The 16,833-nt window shown below is 36.9% G+C and overlaps 1 protein-coding gene across 1 annotated transcript; it reads left to right on the forward strand.

The window, feature by feature from the left end:
- Nucleotides 1–2,859: 2,859 nt before the first annotated feature.
- LOC306865677 (transmembrane protein 135-like) lies at nt 2,860–13,950 on the forward strand. Its single transcript, XM_079410421.1, has 15 exons — nt 2,860–3,051; nt 4,476–4,603; nt 4,965–5,057; nt 6,898–6,931; nt 7,141–7,206; nt 7,847–7,893; nt 8,439–8,480; nt 8,623–8,790; nt 10,574–10,643; nt 10,874–11,041; nt 11,199–11,262; nt 11,345–11,421; nt 12,292–12,390; nt 12,718–12,785; nt 12,872–13,950. Exons 1-15 carry the CDS (start codon nt 2,911–2,913, stop codon nt 13,002–13,004), a joined length of 1,398 nt encoding a protein of 465 aa, XP_079266547.1. The 5' UTR covers nt 2,860–2,910; the 3' UTR covers nt 13,005–13,950.
- The last annotated feature ends 2,883 nt before the right edge of the window (nt 13,951–16,833 follow it).

Genomic DNA, 16,833 nt, shown 5'->3' on the forward strand with positions numbered 1-16,833 from the left:
CCATTCAGTTCATTTCTACATGATGCACAACACACACACACACACACACACACACACACACACACAGACATGTTGGTTTTTGTGGTTTATGGGGACTCTCCATAGGCGTAATGGTTTTTATACTGAACAAACTGTGTGTGCTATTGCCCTACACCAACCCTACACCTAAACTTAGCCCTCACAGGAGACTTTGTGCATTTTTAGATTTTCAAAAAAACACCATTTAGTATGTTTTTTAAGCCTTTTGAATTACGGGGACATAGGCAGTGTCCTCATAAACCACCTTCATATTGTAATACCTCTATCATACCCATGTTATTATACAAATTTGTGTCCTCATAAACCACATAAACATGCACACACACACACACACACACACACACACACACACACACAGGTGTGATTCCCTTGACCTTTGACCGACAAAAACATTCATCAGTCCATCAGATGGACAAGTGGAGGCTGAGGCGGGCCTCAGTAGATGGAAAGAGATGAGTAGTAAGGCATCTTCAGACTTTTTATTTAAAGCTGCACACCAGCGCCACCAGCTGCCAGACAGAGAGAGAGAGACACTGTGTGGAGACTTTTATGCAAAAACTGGACCTGAACCTGATAACATAGGTCCAAAGTCAAGTCTAGTCAAGTCACCGTTATTTATATAGCGCTTTTAACAATGCAAATTGTGTCAAAGCAACTGCACAATATTAGAATAGGAAAATAGTGTGTCAATGTAAAATGACAAGATTAAACACTCAGTTTTCAGTTAAAGGCATTTCCAAAGGGCAATGAGCATGCCTCACAAAAAAACCTCCCAACCAAACTGTAAATAAAAACGGTAGAGAATTAGATTCAGGCCTGTACATACTTAATGGCAGGATCAGAGGGGACTCTTTAGGGAGGTTCACGTGTTGTTCAGGTCTTGGAGCTAGTGTAGTTGACTATGCCATCACTGACATGGACCCCTCCTCCTTCAGGGCATTCACTGTCATACAACAAACTCCACTTTCTGACCATAAACAAACTAACATTTATATTAAAACACATCACTAACTAACACAAAACATACGCAAAACCTGTAAAATGTATTAAATCCAGCCAGGATACAGATGGGCTTCAGACAGCACAGACAAATGTATTCAAGCCCTCAATTCTGAAGAAATAAAAAATCTAATCACTACATTTATTCACAAAAAATTGAAACAACTAAAGATGGTGTTAATTTGGCTACAAATGAAATCAGTGACATATATTTTAGTAAAAAATACATCAAAAGATGAAAAATGGTTTGACTCAGACTGCAAAACATTAAGAAAACAACTTAGAAAATGATCAAATATGAAACATAAAGAACCAAACAACGCTGACATAAGAACTGAACACTGTTCAAAATTTAAAACGATACAAAGACACAATTAGAGCAAAAAAGAAACACCATCTGACCAAAAGTTTACAAGAAATAGAACATTCAATAAATCATAATCAGTTCTGGCATATGTGGAATAATCTGAGCACAACAAAACCTCAAGACTTGCCAATACAAGATGGAAACATTTGGACAAAACATTTTGAAAATGTATAAAAAGAAATCCCTCCAAAACAACTCATTAACAATTCTGATCAGATCAAACAAAGTCTACAAACTTATGAAAACATAATTAAAAATGATCAAAACCCTCTCGACTTCCCAATTACACATGAAGAATTGATGAAAAAACTCTAAAGCCAAAAATGTAAGAAACCTTGTGGCCCTGACAACATTCTTGGTGAAATGCTGAAACACAGCACACCTGAGCTTCAGACAGCTGTGCTCAAATTATTCAACCTTGTACTTAGTTCAGGCTGTTTTCCTGACATCTGGAGCCAGGGACTTATTACCCCTATTCACAAGAGTGGAGACAAATTAAGAAATCCATACTATATTGAAATAATGATCATCACTTCAACCCTGTTATCATTTTCAACCCCGTTATGCAGAGTTCAACCCTGTTATTTGACAGTTTTTATTAATATTTTCGTGATAAGAAGACAAATTAGGTCAATGTTTGTTTTGCTGTGTGCAGAATTTACAGGACAGTCGTAAAAAATATGAAAGCCTAATTAAATCCTAATGTTAATGCATATTTTGTGATAAGATATGAAGACCAATGTTAGATGCAGTTTTCATGACCTGATTTGGTATTCAAATGGTGAGTATTTAAAAATAAAATTCTACATGCAATAAATGATATCAAACAAGGGACATCTCATTGAAAAGCTTCTACAAAAATTTACTTGAAAATCTTTTTAAATCATATTTAAACAGGGTCCAAGTGGTCTGTGACGGGGTTGAACTCCAAAACAACTTTCAGTAAGAAAAAACACTCGATATCGATTAGAATTTCATGCCTGAGGTGGGAAAATGTATTTTCTTAAAGGTTTGACTAATCCACTATCACATGAAATGATCAGAAATATAACTATTTAAGGTATATAAAAAAAAAAAGGTATGACCCAAAAGGCACCCAATTCAGAGAATCACCCGTGTATTAGCTAAATGTCATAGTTTGTTAAATTATGCAAGATGAATTTCAAAAGATTGCGCACACTTATTATAGCAATACATAGGAGATCATTTACAGTACATTTTATTTTATGACTTTGGATTGTATTTTAAAGCCAACAATCGAAAACACCCTCCAGCTACCAACTAAATATTTAGGTTTGAGTCAATGTGCGGATTTTTCTTTCATTAGCTCAGTTATTAATATTATTAAAATTGAACTAAATCGATTATATAAATAATCTATAAATGAATCTGGAAGTTGCTGTAGCAGTTATGGTTTGTAGTTGTTAATCCTCCCTCCCCTGGAGCGCGTGTCCATCGAGAGCGCTCTTGCAAGAAACAGTGAACGCGCGCTCCCGGTGCTAAACATGGCTGCTCTCAGTAAGTCCATACCGCATAGCTGCTATGAGATAGGACACACCTGGAGTTCCTCATGCACGACCTCCACCCTGCAAGTGACAGCCGGAGCTCTGGAGGTCTCCTTCAAGATATATGCTCCTCTGTATCTGGTGAGTGTATCAGCGCGGATCTGTCCGTTCATTCGCCGGGGCAAGGGCGCAGTTAGCCCGGCAGCTAACGTTACACCAGAGTCCTGCGGGGCGATGCGAGGCCCAGAACAGTCGCAAAGTTATTTAGAAATAAATACACAGACGTAGTTCTCAGCCCGTCATGTTTTACATTTAATAGCATTCAAAGTAGAATAATGTCGTTCGTCTGATGACACGGTCAGATAAGCGACAGAGAGCTGCTGGATGGATGTTAGAGATCAAACTGTCAGATGGTCCTCTGCGAAAATTTGTGCAATACTTTGCCTTTTTGTTTCGTTCTTTTGAATATTGATGCGTGTCGCACTTAATTTGATGAGAAACTGCCAAGTTTGTATTTGCACAGTCAGTCTCATTAAACTGTAACTGTTTATCATTAGTCTTCACCAAAGCTTGTTTGGTAGCAGATTTAGGTTATGATGTTTTATTTGACTAGAATTTCCACCAGTTCACATTAAAACGGCCAAATAGTTGGATTCGTGAACAAATCGGATCTTTTCAAAGATTAATTCACGAATGTTATTATGTTGATATATCGTATTGATATAGTTTATATTGAAACTGTTTATATTGGTTCTTTTAGATATAACCTGTTCATAAAGATCATGGCTTTTTACAGTCGAGTGAACCAAGAGTAGAAATTGAGGTAAACTGAACATTTGACTGACTGGTGGAAAGTGAGCCCTGAAGGTTAATTCCACTTAACCTCAGGTTGTTGGCTAAATGCCACATTAGTAAATATATTCATCAGAGAATGTTATCTTGTATTTACTTGACTGTGATGACTTGGTAATTGGCGGTCAGTCTTTATAGATCTGACAGAGGGATCATCATTACAGCAGCCCCTCACTGCAGAACAAAGATCCAGGGGGCTGGGTTGGATCCACATCTAGGGCGTGGAGATGGGCAGGTTTAGGGGTGGGGATGGGTGGATTTAGGGACCAGGGGGTGGAGACGGGTAGATTTAGGTATATGTAAGGTGGGAGGAGTTGGATCTGTATCCAACCTCGCCCCCTGGATCTTGTGTTCTGCAGTGAGGACCATCTCCTTCATTGTGTCAACTTTGGATGTGTCATTAGCTACCATTGCAAAACTGTAGTTAGTGGTGCAATACCTGAACTGTAGGGTTGCAGAGTTGGCATTCAATTCAGTTTCACAAAAACTATGGCTCAGTCAATCAATAGACAGTAGGTCAGTGGTATTTGGGTGATAAACCGCAGAGCGTAAACATGTTGCCTACAGAAACCAATGAGTTACAGCCAATGTCTTTGCTTAAAATAGAGCACTTAAAGAAAAAAAATATGCACTGAGAGCTAAGTCAGAAATGGATTTCCTTGAATAACAGAAAGTTTCTCTAACATGCACTTGAATTTTTCCCTGTGTTCTAGATTGCAGCAATTTTAAGAAGGAGGAAAAAGGATTATTACAAGAAAAGACTGCTTCCCGAGATCCTGCAATCTACATCTTTCCTGACCGCAAATGGAGGCCTCTACATTGCGTTTTTCTGCATTCTCCGGTAATCTTAACAAAATTCTGCAAACAAACAATTCTTGAAAACATTTGCCATCCCACGTGTGGTTGTTTGAACACGAGAAACCTTTGAATCCCTGTCCTTATCAACTGTTTAAAGTCTATGCAGATATCCGTCCAAATAAGATTGTAAAGACCTTGGACACATCAAATAAATTATGCACTGGGATTTATGACTGGCATTCAGCATGACCAGACCACTCACCTAATTTGTGAATGAATTATTTTAATCTCTTCTAAATGAGACAAATATTCAACCGTGATATTATCCTCAGCTGAAAGCACGTCCATTAGCTTATGATTATAAATGACTAGCTATCCTTTCCATTGTTTCCTCTGTTATTCAGGAAGCTGTTGGGACGTTTCTACTCCTGGTCAGCCGGCTTTGGGGCGGCACTGCCAGCCTCATACATCGCCATACTAATAGAGCGGAAAAGCAGGTTAGCCCTGACATTCCCTCACAGATTTCCTTTGCTCTTTGTTTTCCAAATTTACACTGAACTTGCATATGGAAATGTACTCTGATGGAAAATAGTAAAGGCCCATTCACACCAAGAACGATAACTAGATATTAACTATATTAGCATCCACACCAACAGAAGGTTGTCAATTAGCCCTTTCACACATACAGACTTGTCCTGGAAAATTACCAGTAAATTGCCATAAAGAGATCATGTGTGAACAGGACCTTTTCAAAAATACCTGTAAATTCATTCTGGCAATTTACCGGTATGAGAAGTTGTAACATTACCAGTAAATTGCCGGAATTCTGCTGTGTGTGAACGCAGAAAGAAAATTACCAGTATGAGCACGTATGAGTTCAGAACGCGCTGACGTAAGACGTCTACTCCGGGCCAATCATAACATTCTGACACAGATGACGCATTCACTCCACACTTTCCCATGTATCCGCCCATGTCTGTCGGACAGAGCTTTTCAACTGTTCACATTTACTTAAGAAAAAAACCTGGATACTCGCCAGGACGGCCATTTTTGTGTAATTCTGTGTGTATTTGGCCACTTAAGCTCAACAACAAACTATGTAAAATAACTCAAAATGATACATGCTTGGCGGCTTTGGATGTGACTGTGAGCGCGCAGCCTTGAAACAGCCTCTGGAGCGTGCGAGTACTGATTGTCTTAAAAAGACGTGCAAATTATAAATTTTTGTGACGATGCAACAATGACCCGATTAAGCAAGTTACAATTTTGTCAACTGTCCCGAAATGCGAGCGAAAGTCTTGGATCGGTGTGCAGCAGCTCGTTGCAGACGAGATGCGCTGATGTGAAGCCGCTTTGATAGAGTGAAAGAGAGAATCACTGAATCACTCACACTGTTTTCAAATGACTGATTTAATCTGCTAGTTTGTGTGGATTTATTTACTCGTATAACCTACTTGCTATCTTGAATAAATGTTTGCAAGAATTCCCCTCATTATAAACTTGAAAGCTGCGGGGATGAGTAAAACTATGTAATATACACACAATCCCCCACGAAATTCTGGACATGATTAATTATAACTAAAATTAGAAATAAAATGTCATTATTTTTTTAGTGTTTTTTTCCCCCAGGCCTGGAAATTGCTGTTTTCAAAATTTAATAAAAGCAACTGATGCACGCTGTTAATCACTTAAGCTGCCCACCAATGTGATTGGGAGAATGCTTCTTTACCTCTCCCTAATCCATCACCCCACTTTGTTCCGGGACCTCAAAATTTTCAAATTAAGCACTGGTTTGTAGTCATCTATTACGATGTCTCTTGGACAAAAGCAGCTGCATGAATGCAAAAGATTGAAACAAAAATGAACCCATCAACAAAAAGACTGACCGCATATACCCCTTCATGTTTACAAATACAAGCGCAGCCATTGGAGGTTAATGATGTCACACAATTTACCAGTATTTTGGAATGGATGTGTGAATGGTGCTTTTCCGGAAAAAAGACGGAATGTTGTTGCCTGTGTGAACAGCGCATTTTTTAATTTACCGGTAAAGTCATTCCGGTAATTTTACGGCAATTTACTGGTATTACTGTGTGAAAGGGGCTAATGTTCATATTGTTCATCAGCTGGAAAAAATGCTTTGAATGTGATTCCAATTATATTGTTCCCCTGTGTATTATTTTTATATCTGCTGTGGGGACTTCACTATTAAAACAGAATTAGAACAATTGTTATAACTTCATTGTTATAGTTTACATCCTTGCTGTGAGTAATGACAAGTAAAAATGATGACGCAAAACCTCAATTAGTTCTTATATAATTTGTCTTCTCATTTAGGAGAGGACTCCTAACGATTTACATGGCGAACCTGGTAAGACGTTCAGCATTGCTTCTTTTCAGTTCCGCTGCGTTATGTCTGGACAGTTCTTTTAAAGTTGCATGACCATTTCCTGACAGTAGTCAACATCACATCTGTTATCTGTCACTTGTGTTACTTTTTCTGGAAAGCTGTGATTCAAGCTGTCTGTTTCAAGGGAACCTCGTCTGATTTTGATCTTAAGTGCTCCGTGTCATTTCCAGGCAACAGAGACGATTTTCCGGATGGCTGTCACAAGGGGTCTTGTTAAGCCTATGAAACATGGAGAGGTACGTTACAGTTCATGTTACCGTTCAGAGGTTTGGAATTTTTTTTTTAAAGAAATTAAAGCTTTAATTAATTTCATTTTCAAATGAATGCTGTTCTTATGAACTTTCCATTCATCAAAAATATATCATGGTTTTAAAATATTAAGCAGCACAACTGTTTTCAGCATATATAATAATAATAATAATAATAAGAAATGTTTCTTGAGACCAAATCAGCATATTAGAATGATTTCCGAATGATCATGTGACACTGAAGACTGGAGTAATAATGCTGAAAATTCAGCTTTGCCATCACAGTATTTAAATTTAAGAATAACTGTTCTTTATTTTTATGTATTTTAAATTGTAATAATAATTTCACAATATTATTATTTTTTTTTTTACTGTATTTTTATATTAAATAAATGCAGACTTTTTGAGCATAAGAGACAAAAACAAACAAACAACAAAAAAACATACTGACACCAAGCAAGCATTAGTGTAAATGGACCTTATTCCATCATGCACTGAGATCATTTAGTGCTAATGATGCAACGCACTTTACATACTTGCAAAAGCTTTATTACTTTGAACTAACCTTGACCTGATCATAAAGTCTGATGTGATGTCTGTCTCATAATTTCCACTTTTTTTTTTCCAGGTTCTTCTCTTCTGCTTGACTGCATCTCTCTACATGTTTTTCTTCAGGTCAGTTGGTCAGGTTACTGCCTCTCAATCCTGGTCCTGGAGGAAATAGGAAAAATATCGAAACTCTTTGGTCATTTTTGAGCGAGATGCTAATGGTCTAATCCGATTCAATGATCTATGCTAAACTAAGCTAAAAGTGCTACCGCCAGACCCGGAGTTCGGCTGAATGGATTCAAAAACGGTAAAACTCAACTGTTTAACCCTAGGGGAGTTGTAAAATGAGCCTATTTCCAAAAAAAGTGGAGTGTTCCTTTAAAGTTGCGTTGCTGTCTACGGAGGGTCAGAGAGCTCTCAGATTTTATCAAAAGCATCTTAATTTGTGTTCTGAAGATGAATGATGGACATGAGGGTGAGTAATTAATGACAGAATTTTCATTTTTGGGTGAACTAACCCTGTAACACATCTTCTCATTAGAAGACTTGCTGAGGTCTTCCAGGAGCAGGATTGAGATGGACAGGCACTCTCCTCTGTACAAATAAAAACGTAGTTGTTCAATTACAAACATTGACCCTTATAACTTCCTATCTTCTTGTTTTATCTTCAGATGTAAAGACGGACTGAATGGCTTTGCATTCTCTGCATTAAAGTAAGTTTATTATCGATTTACATGACTTTACATAGTTCTTAAATTCCCAAGGATTTGCCATTAATACTAAGGCCCTAGGAAACACCCTGTTAAGAGCATAACCAACTCATGTTAAAGGAGATTATGTGTCTGGCTGCGGCAGATTTATAGTTGGCAAAGAAGAGATCCTGACACACTCTTGTCTGGCTGAGCATGCGTATGGACAGGGTTCGGAGAGAGACACGCAGCCGCCGGATGAGAGACCGGAGCACACACCTGCCTCCAGGGGGAGCTGCATCAGAGCATTTACACGCAAACTCCTAGACTCTATGTGAGTGAGAGAAATACACATAGGAAACATACATTTCCAACATGTAAGACTATGGTATTTTTGACAGAAAATGTAGTTCAATCCAATACCACCAGATGAAAACTTACAGTTAAAGTAAACTGTATTTTATTTATATATATATCAAGAATCAGTGTATGAATCTCAACAACGGTGACAAACAGCATAAACAGATCAACTCTAAACATTAGAAAACAAGCTACTAAAAGTCACATAAAAATAAAAAAAATATAATAATAATAGTAAGAATAAAGGAAATTACTAAGAAAATTCAGGTAATAATTTATTCACACCGCAATGCATCATGGGAGCCATGGATGAAATTGATTGGTGGCACCCAGAATGCACTGCAACATGCTTTTTTGATTGTCACCGTTGTTGGGATTCACAGGTTGATTCTTGATATTTGTGTGTCTAAATAATACTCTTTTCAAAGATTTTCGAACAAACTTTAAGAAATTCCTCGGCTTGTATTGAAAATGCTTGTAATCCTATGCTAATGAATCACAAGACTGTTATAATATATATATATATATATATATACACACGCATATATACTTTTTCTCTTTTCTTGTTTGTCTGTCTGTTATAATTCTGTTATAACAGCAAAGCAAAATCTAAATTTAAAAACAGAAGGGTCAAGAGCTCAACTAAAGCAAACACTGACCACTATAAACAATCACCACTCAATGAATCTCTTAATTATCTCATTAACTTTAACTCTGCTTCTGTGTTAATTTAACACTCTTATTTTAACACTTTCACACTCTTGAGTGTGGTCTCACATGTACTCCCAGGAGAGTTAATTTCACCCTGGATTTTTTGCTGTGTACCTAAAGTAAATAAAATGTAAATAAATTAAAAATAATTTGATCCTACAGCTCCAAACTTGGTCTTAGAGGGCCGGTGTCCTGGAGAGTTTCGCTCCAACCCTAATTAAACACACTTGAACCAGCTAATCAAGCTCTTACTAGACACACTAGAAACTTCCAGATAGGTGTGTTAAGCCAGTTGGAGCGAAAGTCTGCAGGGCATTGGCCCTTCAGTATCTACTTTGAAGACCCCTGTCCTACAGGGTTGTTACTTTGCACATGCTTTTTGATCATTACAAATAATAATGCAAAATTATTTTCTTAGAATAGAAGATATGCTGTCTCTCGCATCACATACATTATCAATAATTGAGTATGTGGTTTTGAAGAGGATCCTTTTTTTTTTCTCATTTGGACTCGGTCTTGACTTGGACTCAAAATTGTTCGACTTGGACTTGAGCCTCTTTGGACTCGGTCTAGACTAGTCCTGGTCTTGGACTTGACAAAGCTGGACTTGACTCCAGCTCTAATTATTACAGTTTTAGACATTTTCTTCTATTTTATTATATTTGGAATGTAATTTATATGATGGCAAATATGAATTTTCAGCATCAATGCTCCAGTCTTCAGTGTCACATGATCCTTCAGAAATCATTCTAATATGCTAACTTGGTGCTCACAAAACATTTCTTATTATCAGTGTAGAAACAGTGAGGCATTCTTTAGGATTCTTTGATGAATAGAGTGTTCAAAAGAACAGCATTTATTTTTTATTATAAAAGTATTAATGTGTATATATAACAATAGTGGGTAAAAATGATGTTTTACTTGCATTTGAAACTTGGGAGTTAATTTTCAGTCCTGCTTGTTCAACATTCAGCTTCATTTTCATGCATGAATGTTCCCCTGCCTCATATTTTGTGTTTGCATTCATTGTGTGTTGTCCCCTTTAGATGCAAACATGGACCCAGGCATAGATGTTGCAAACACTATCAAGACAACTGCATCTCCTACTGTGTTAAAGTAAGCGTCTGAGACCTCCTAACTTACCATCTTTCAAACCACTCATGTTTGTTCTGAGCATTTGTTTGAATGGGAGAGAGAGAATGTGAATTCATAAACGTGTTGCGTTTTTCTGGGTTAAAGGCTCTGTCGATATAGCAGTGCCCTTTGCTCACTAACTTGACAGCTGACATGAAGTTGCGAGATGTTTTCTGGAGAGCAGCTTCTGAGATGCTTTGTGTTTTTTGAAGGGTTTCATCCGAATGTTCAGCGTGGGTTACCTCATTCAGTGCTGTTTGAAGGTTCCATCAGCATTCAGACAGGCCTTTACAAAACCCTCTCGACTGCTCTGGCTGCTCTACAACAAAGAGAACTTCCAGCTAGGAGCTTTCTTGGGATCTTTTGTCAGTATATACAAGGTACTTCATCTCCACTAAAATCCAGTGCTGTTTTTTTTCTACAAGACAGCAAGTTTCTCTGCATCTTATAGGGGGGTTTGTTTTCTTCACCTTTCTCATTAACTTTTTTCAGTAGTGAATTTTCTCTCTCTCCCAACTCACTCCTATTTTATGAAAGGGCACAAGCTGTTTATTGAGATGGATGCGTAACCTGGACGACGAGCTCCATGCTCTCATAGCAGGTAAAGAGTGTTTTGAACCTTTTTCCCTTTGCATAGCCGTTAGAGGTTCTCATCACACCTTTTTCTCCATTTATCTTTTCAGGTTTTCTTGCTGGCACCTCGATGTTCTTTTACAAGAGCACCACCATCTCCATGTACCTCTTCTCCAAACTAGTAGAGGTAGCGATTCTCTGGATTTTTAGTTATTATTATTATTATTATTATTATTTTTTTTTTTTTTTAAATGAGTAGGGCTTGCTTCTCAATGATTTATCTGGTGTCCCAGAGAATTGTGAATAGACAGAATTTATAGGGTTACTCAAAAATTTTAATTCTTGAATCAATACTTATAATTTTAAAACCATGTTATTTTAATTTGAGCTGCTCTTCTTCATACAATAACACTAGACCTGTGAAGATCTGGCAAAAACCACCAGAATATATAACACACACACACACACACACACATACACACACACACACACACACACACATATATATATATATATATATATATATATATATATATAACAATATGTAAAAAAAAAAGAAAGAAAAAAAAAAAAGTGAGAGCTTTTTTTTTCTTCTTTTTTTTTATGGTAAATTACCATAAAGCAATATGCATATTAAAATAAAAGAATTATAAATATAAAAGAAGCTATATTTTGACCCTCTCAAAAGCTATATAATAGGTTCCTTTAAAACATAATAGTAATAATAGAAATGCTTTAAAGATTGTAAATTCCTTAAAAAAAAAAAGGAAAAATTAAAATAACACACAATTATATTTATATATATATATATATATATATATATATATATATATATATTATTTTGTGGTCAGTAAATTACCATAAAACCCTTATATATTAAATATGATCCATAAACATGCATGGGAAAAAGCTAATTATATTTTTATACTACTCATTTGAAGGTTCAATAAATATTCTAATTTCAAAATGAATTTCTATATGGGTTGCAGTATAAAATGTGTATACATAATATATGTGTATGTATAGTCTACTAATAATCTATTCACTATGTTTTTAGACATTGTATTTCAAAGGGATCGAGGCAGGCAATTTTCCGTACTTCCCTGAGGCCGACACAGTAATCTATGCCATCTCCACTGCCATCTGCTTTCAAGCGGTAAGTTTTAAATTTACCTAACTAAAAGCACCTTCTGCATAACCAAGGACACTTTTACACCAAGGGAAAATACAAAGCACATTAAAATGCAGAAGATGTTTGTGCCGGTGTGACTTATTGATGACTCGGTCATGAACTGAATGAGAATCACGCCAAGTGTGTTTTTAATTTAACGAAAGATAGCACTTTTAAGTGCACTTTAAAAGCCAAACAAAATCAGTTTGTCAGATTTTAAATTATAAGGAATAGTTTTGGTGGGTCAACATGATAGAAACATGCCCATAGTTAAATGTTTTTGTATGATACATCCTGGGTGTTTCTTATCAGGCGGTTATGGAAGTGCAAAATCTGAGACCATCGTACTGGAAGTTTCTACTGCGGTTGACGAAGGGCAGGTGTGTATTAGTGAAAATTATGATTAATAAGTCTCATTATGCATATGAATTCTTGAACGCATCAAGTTATGGATTTCTCTGTCCAGGTTTGCTCTGATGAATAGAAAAGTGCTCGACATTTTCGGGACAGAGGCTTCCAAACACTTTGGTGACTTCACACCTAAACTTGACCCCAGATACGTGCTGTGTCCCATCGACATGGACGTGCAGCTGGGCTGACAGGCCCATGGGTATCTGTGAGACGTCTTCCCAGAGACCAACCATGACACGAAGGCACGGAAAGCTCTTGCACACGATCTCTCTCTCTCTCTTACATTCTCTCGCCCTGGCGCTCTATGTCATTAAATGTGAAGTGAAAGTGTGAAGGCAGTTATGTTTACTTTGATGTGGATCTGAAACATTTTGCAATGTAATTACCGCAGGCAAGATGTGACCTCTTTGTATGCACAATATCAGCATCGATTTGTCTGAAGATGATTTGAAGTTCATTAGATAATGGTTGCTTATTGGATTTTCAAGGACAGAGTGACAGAGCAGGAATATGTTCATGCTAACTCAGCAATTCCTGGACTGCTTGGGATCTTTCTTTTTTTTTAAAATCTAGGTAGGAAAGTACCGAGGCAGTTGTTTACAGCACTGTTAGCCACCTCAGAAGGTGATGCTGGATTATTTTTGGTCGTTGTCATTTCAAATCCTACCAAAACTGATCAAATCAGTAATTAACTGTCTGCCATAGTCAGGATATGCGGGTTAAGCCATGTAAAAAGACCTTACTGACAGCACGGTTGTGTATGATCTCTTCTTTGTCTTTAGTGTACAAATAGGAATATATTGAGACCTTCTCATAAGTAAAGGTTTTATGGAAAGTTATTAGTACAGAACTTAACATTTATTACCCACCTTTTATTGCAGATTTAATAGTCACAGATATTGTTTCAGGAGAGAAAAGCAGATTAAAACTCATCCTAATGGACTTTCACCTTCACTTTCAGTAGCAGAGCTTTTTTTTTTTTTTTAATTAGCAATAACAACATAGAGTAAAATCTGACAATATAATCAAAGTATTGCTGTGTGTTTGAAATGTAATTTATGTAAAAATAAAGAGCCTTAAAAGTCTTTGATGTTTGTATAAATGCAAAAGCTTTATATTAAACAAATTCTGACGAAATAAACTTCTAAGAGTGTTTTATTTAATTACATCTTGTGCTAAGACAATCTAATTGTGACCTATTAAAAAACAAAAAAAAAAAAAAAAAAAAAAAAAAAATATATATATATATATATATATATATATATATATATATATATATAAAATAACGGAGTTTTATTGTACAAAATTTTGACATGCCCCTCCTAAATTTTGTTTTGGAGTGAATTGATAGTTTGACAGATATGATATTTTGATGAGTGCTACATTGCAAAAGTAGCTGATTCGTGTAAACATCCACTGGAGGGCGATGTTATACTGCGTTTAAATCGCAGGTCATCTAGTATTTCAATCCATCAATTCTCAAACATTAATAAGTGTTTATTTTTTATGTAAACAGAGCTTAAAATAGTAGTATCTTTATTTCTTGTAGTAGCCTACACATGAATTTGACTGTGTGCATGCTTAATACTGAATCTTTGTTTATATGCATCCAAAAAATAGACTTTAAAAAAAAAACAACAACATATTTTCATTGTGTAATGTATATGGGCTTCGAGGACTACATTCTGAAAGTTTCTACCGAGGAGAGGTTTTTGTCATTGTTGCTCTTAGTATTCAGTTCACACGATCCTGACGCCTGTCTGCGAAATAGTTACAAATGGCTTAGTCTTGTCCTCTCACTTTCTCATTGTCTTCGTCTACAGAGAAGCCTTTGTGTGAGATGTTTCTCAGACTTTACCTTTCTGTCCAGTCTCCGTCCCTCTGAGAGACCCAGTGTGATATAGACTCATATCTAATTCCCGAGAGAGGATCTGCTCATGCCTGCGTTCAAGGCAGTGAACAATGATTCATTCGAACTGGCAGAGAAGTGAAAACTCAGAGCCGCCCAAAAAAGATACTTGACCTCCAAAGTACATTTATTCGTTTGCCAGACTTTTATCCAAAAGTGAAACTCTCAGTGCATTCAAAGCGCGCATTTTATCAGTGTGTGTTCTGGACTCGAACCCGTGACCTTGAGATTGCTGACATGCGTATCAGTTGAGTAGAAATAAAATAGCATTCTTTGAGAAATTAATAGAATTTCCAACTCCGTTCTAATGATGGAAACTGAGTAGAATTAAATGGGAGATGCTTTTAAAATTGTCCTTGCTGCATCTCCAAGGAGAAATGTTCATGTGATAGCTGATAACTCTGGATGATTATTAACTCTTTATTATTCATCATTATGATCATTATTAGTTATTTGATAACCCCAGAAACTGCTGGTGTGGACAGACTTCATCTGAAGGACAGGTAGGATATCCAGATATCCGTTTGTTGTTGTTTTTCAAGTTAAAGGAATAAATAAAACGACATTTTTATTATTTTCAAATGACATTTGTAGGCCTATATTAAAACACGAGAGTGAATGTGCAGGATAAGAATTAGCGGAAAATGTTTCTTGTCTTGTCACAATCACCTGAATAACGCAAATGAAGCCTGTATTTTCAATTCAAAACGGCGAAATGTGAAAAAATATCCAGTAATTTGCATCACATGATATTACTTCTGGTCGTTTTACATTTCTTGCGGTCAGATAATAGCTAAAAGGATAAAAGTCCGATTTTTTTATTTTATTTGATTGGCCATCCCAGTCACTTTGACATTAATATGCACTTAGAGCTCTGAGACAGAGCAGCCTAAAAATTTAACTTTTAAAACGTTTTATCATCCTAACAACAAACAGAGCAGCATCAGTATCATTAATAATAAGCAACAATTTGCCCATTTCTAATTATTGGAAAGGAACCAACCCCCCCCCCCCCCCCCCCCCCCCCAGTGTCTAATTTCATCTAATAATTTCATCTAATTTCGTCTTTAATTGTGCCAGTATTTTTACAATGACCTTCAGCTTATATCACGTGGTAGATGTAGCAAACTTTCTCTTGATACACGTCCTTCATGCTGAGATTTCCCACAGGGCCTTTAAAAATAACCAGTTGATCTAGAAGTTTTGGTGAGCACTTTCCAGGTGCTGGCCAATCAATCATTTTCAGCTGTCTCCATGGCAACTGAATCTCATCAAACAGTGTGAAGTACCTCCGAGGATGAGAGTGTGAATGTGCAGCCAGAGTGTGTATTCATTGAAAATCATCTCCATACTGTACGTGCAGCAGCCGAGCATTACTCAAAATGTGCAGAAGCTGCGACGTTTCACCTTACAAGGTTACTAGGAGCACTGCAAACTCTCTTTGTCTCAGTTTCCGTGTTGTCTCTCTTCTTCACACTTGTCTGGGACCCGATCCAGATGAATCAAACCCAGGTGCAATGTCAAGCTGTCATGTTTGTTAGAAACCGGCAAGAGGTGTGTGTGTGTGGTTAGCCTCAGATGCACACCTAATCATGGCATGTCCTTTCTTGCCTCTGCCTCCAGGTTGTCAGGATCCATGGCAGAATGAGGCCACACAAACGCTCTGATCAAAGTGATGCGGTTATGTCTGCTTGCTGTTGTATTGATGTCGGTGAAGTCGTCTTGTGTTGTCGCTACACTTTGGATTGATTTGGCTTGAGAATATTTCACCAGCTATTACCGTCGCAATACACCGTATTGAGTGGCCTGGCTGACCTGCAGGGATTTTAATATATGGACCGCCGCACAAAATCTATAATAAAATCTAATCTACTTAAGCCTATTTTAACACATTTATTATATGAGACCCGGGATGTTAATGAGTCTTGCAGGTATCGAGTGAGGAATACTCCAGGCAGACTGTTGAGAAGATTAATACTACTCACCACATTTATTAACTCATAATCCCTTGCTCATCTGAAGTCTGTTTTGTAAAAAGTAATGGGACATTTTACATTGCAGTTTATTTGATTTTTAAATCACACACACCAAGGAAAGCCAATGTTATT

The sequence above is a fragment of the Barbus barbus genome, assembly GCF_936440315.1.
Source record: "Barbus barbus genome assembly, chromosome: 47".
Classification (NCBI taxonomy): domain Eukaryota; kingdom Metazoa; phylum Chordata; class Actinopteri; order Cypriniformes; family Cyprinidae; genus Barbus; species Barbus barbus.

Excerpts from the sequence above, each read along its gene's own strand:
- LOC306865677 (XM_079410421.1), top strand. The coding sequence starts at position 2,911 with ATGGCTGCTCTCAGTAAGTCCATACCGCATAGCTGCTATGAGATAGGA. Across the intron at positions 10,644-10,873 it reads GCATCTCCTACTGTGTTAAA|GGTTTCATCCGAATGTTCAG; the intron begins GTAAGCGTCTGA and ends TGTTTTTTGAAG. Across the intron at positions 12,786-12,871 it reads CTGCGGTTGACGAAGGGCAG|GTTTGCTCTGATGAATAGAA; the intron begins GTGTGTATTAGT and ends TTCTCTGTCCAG.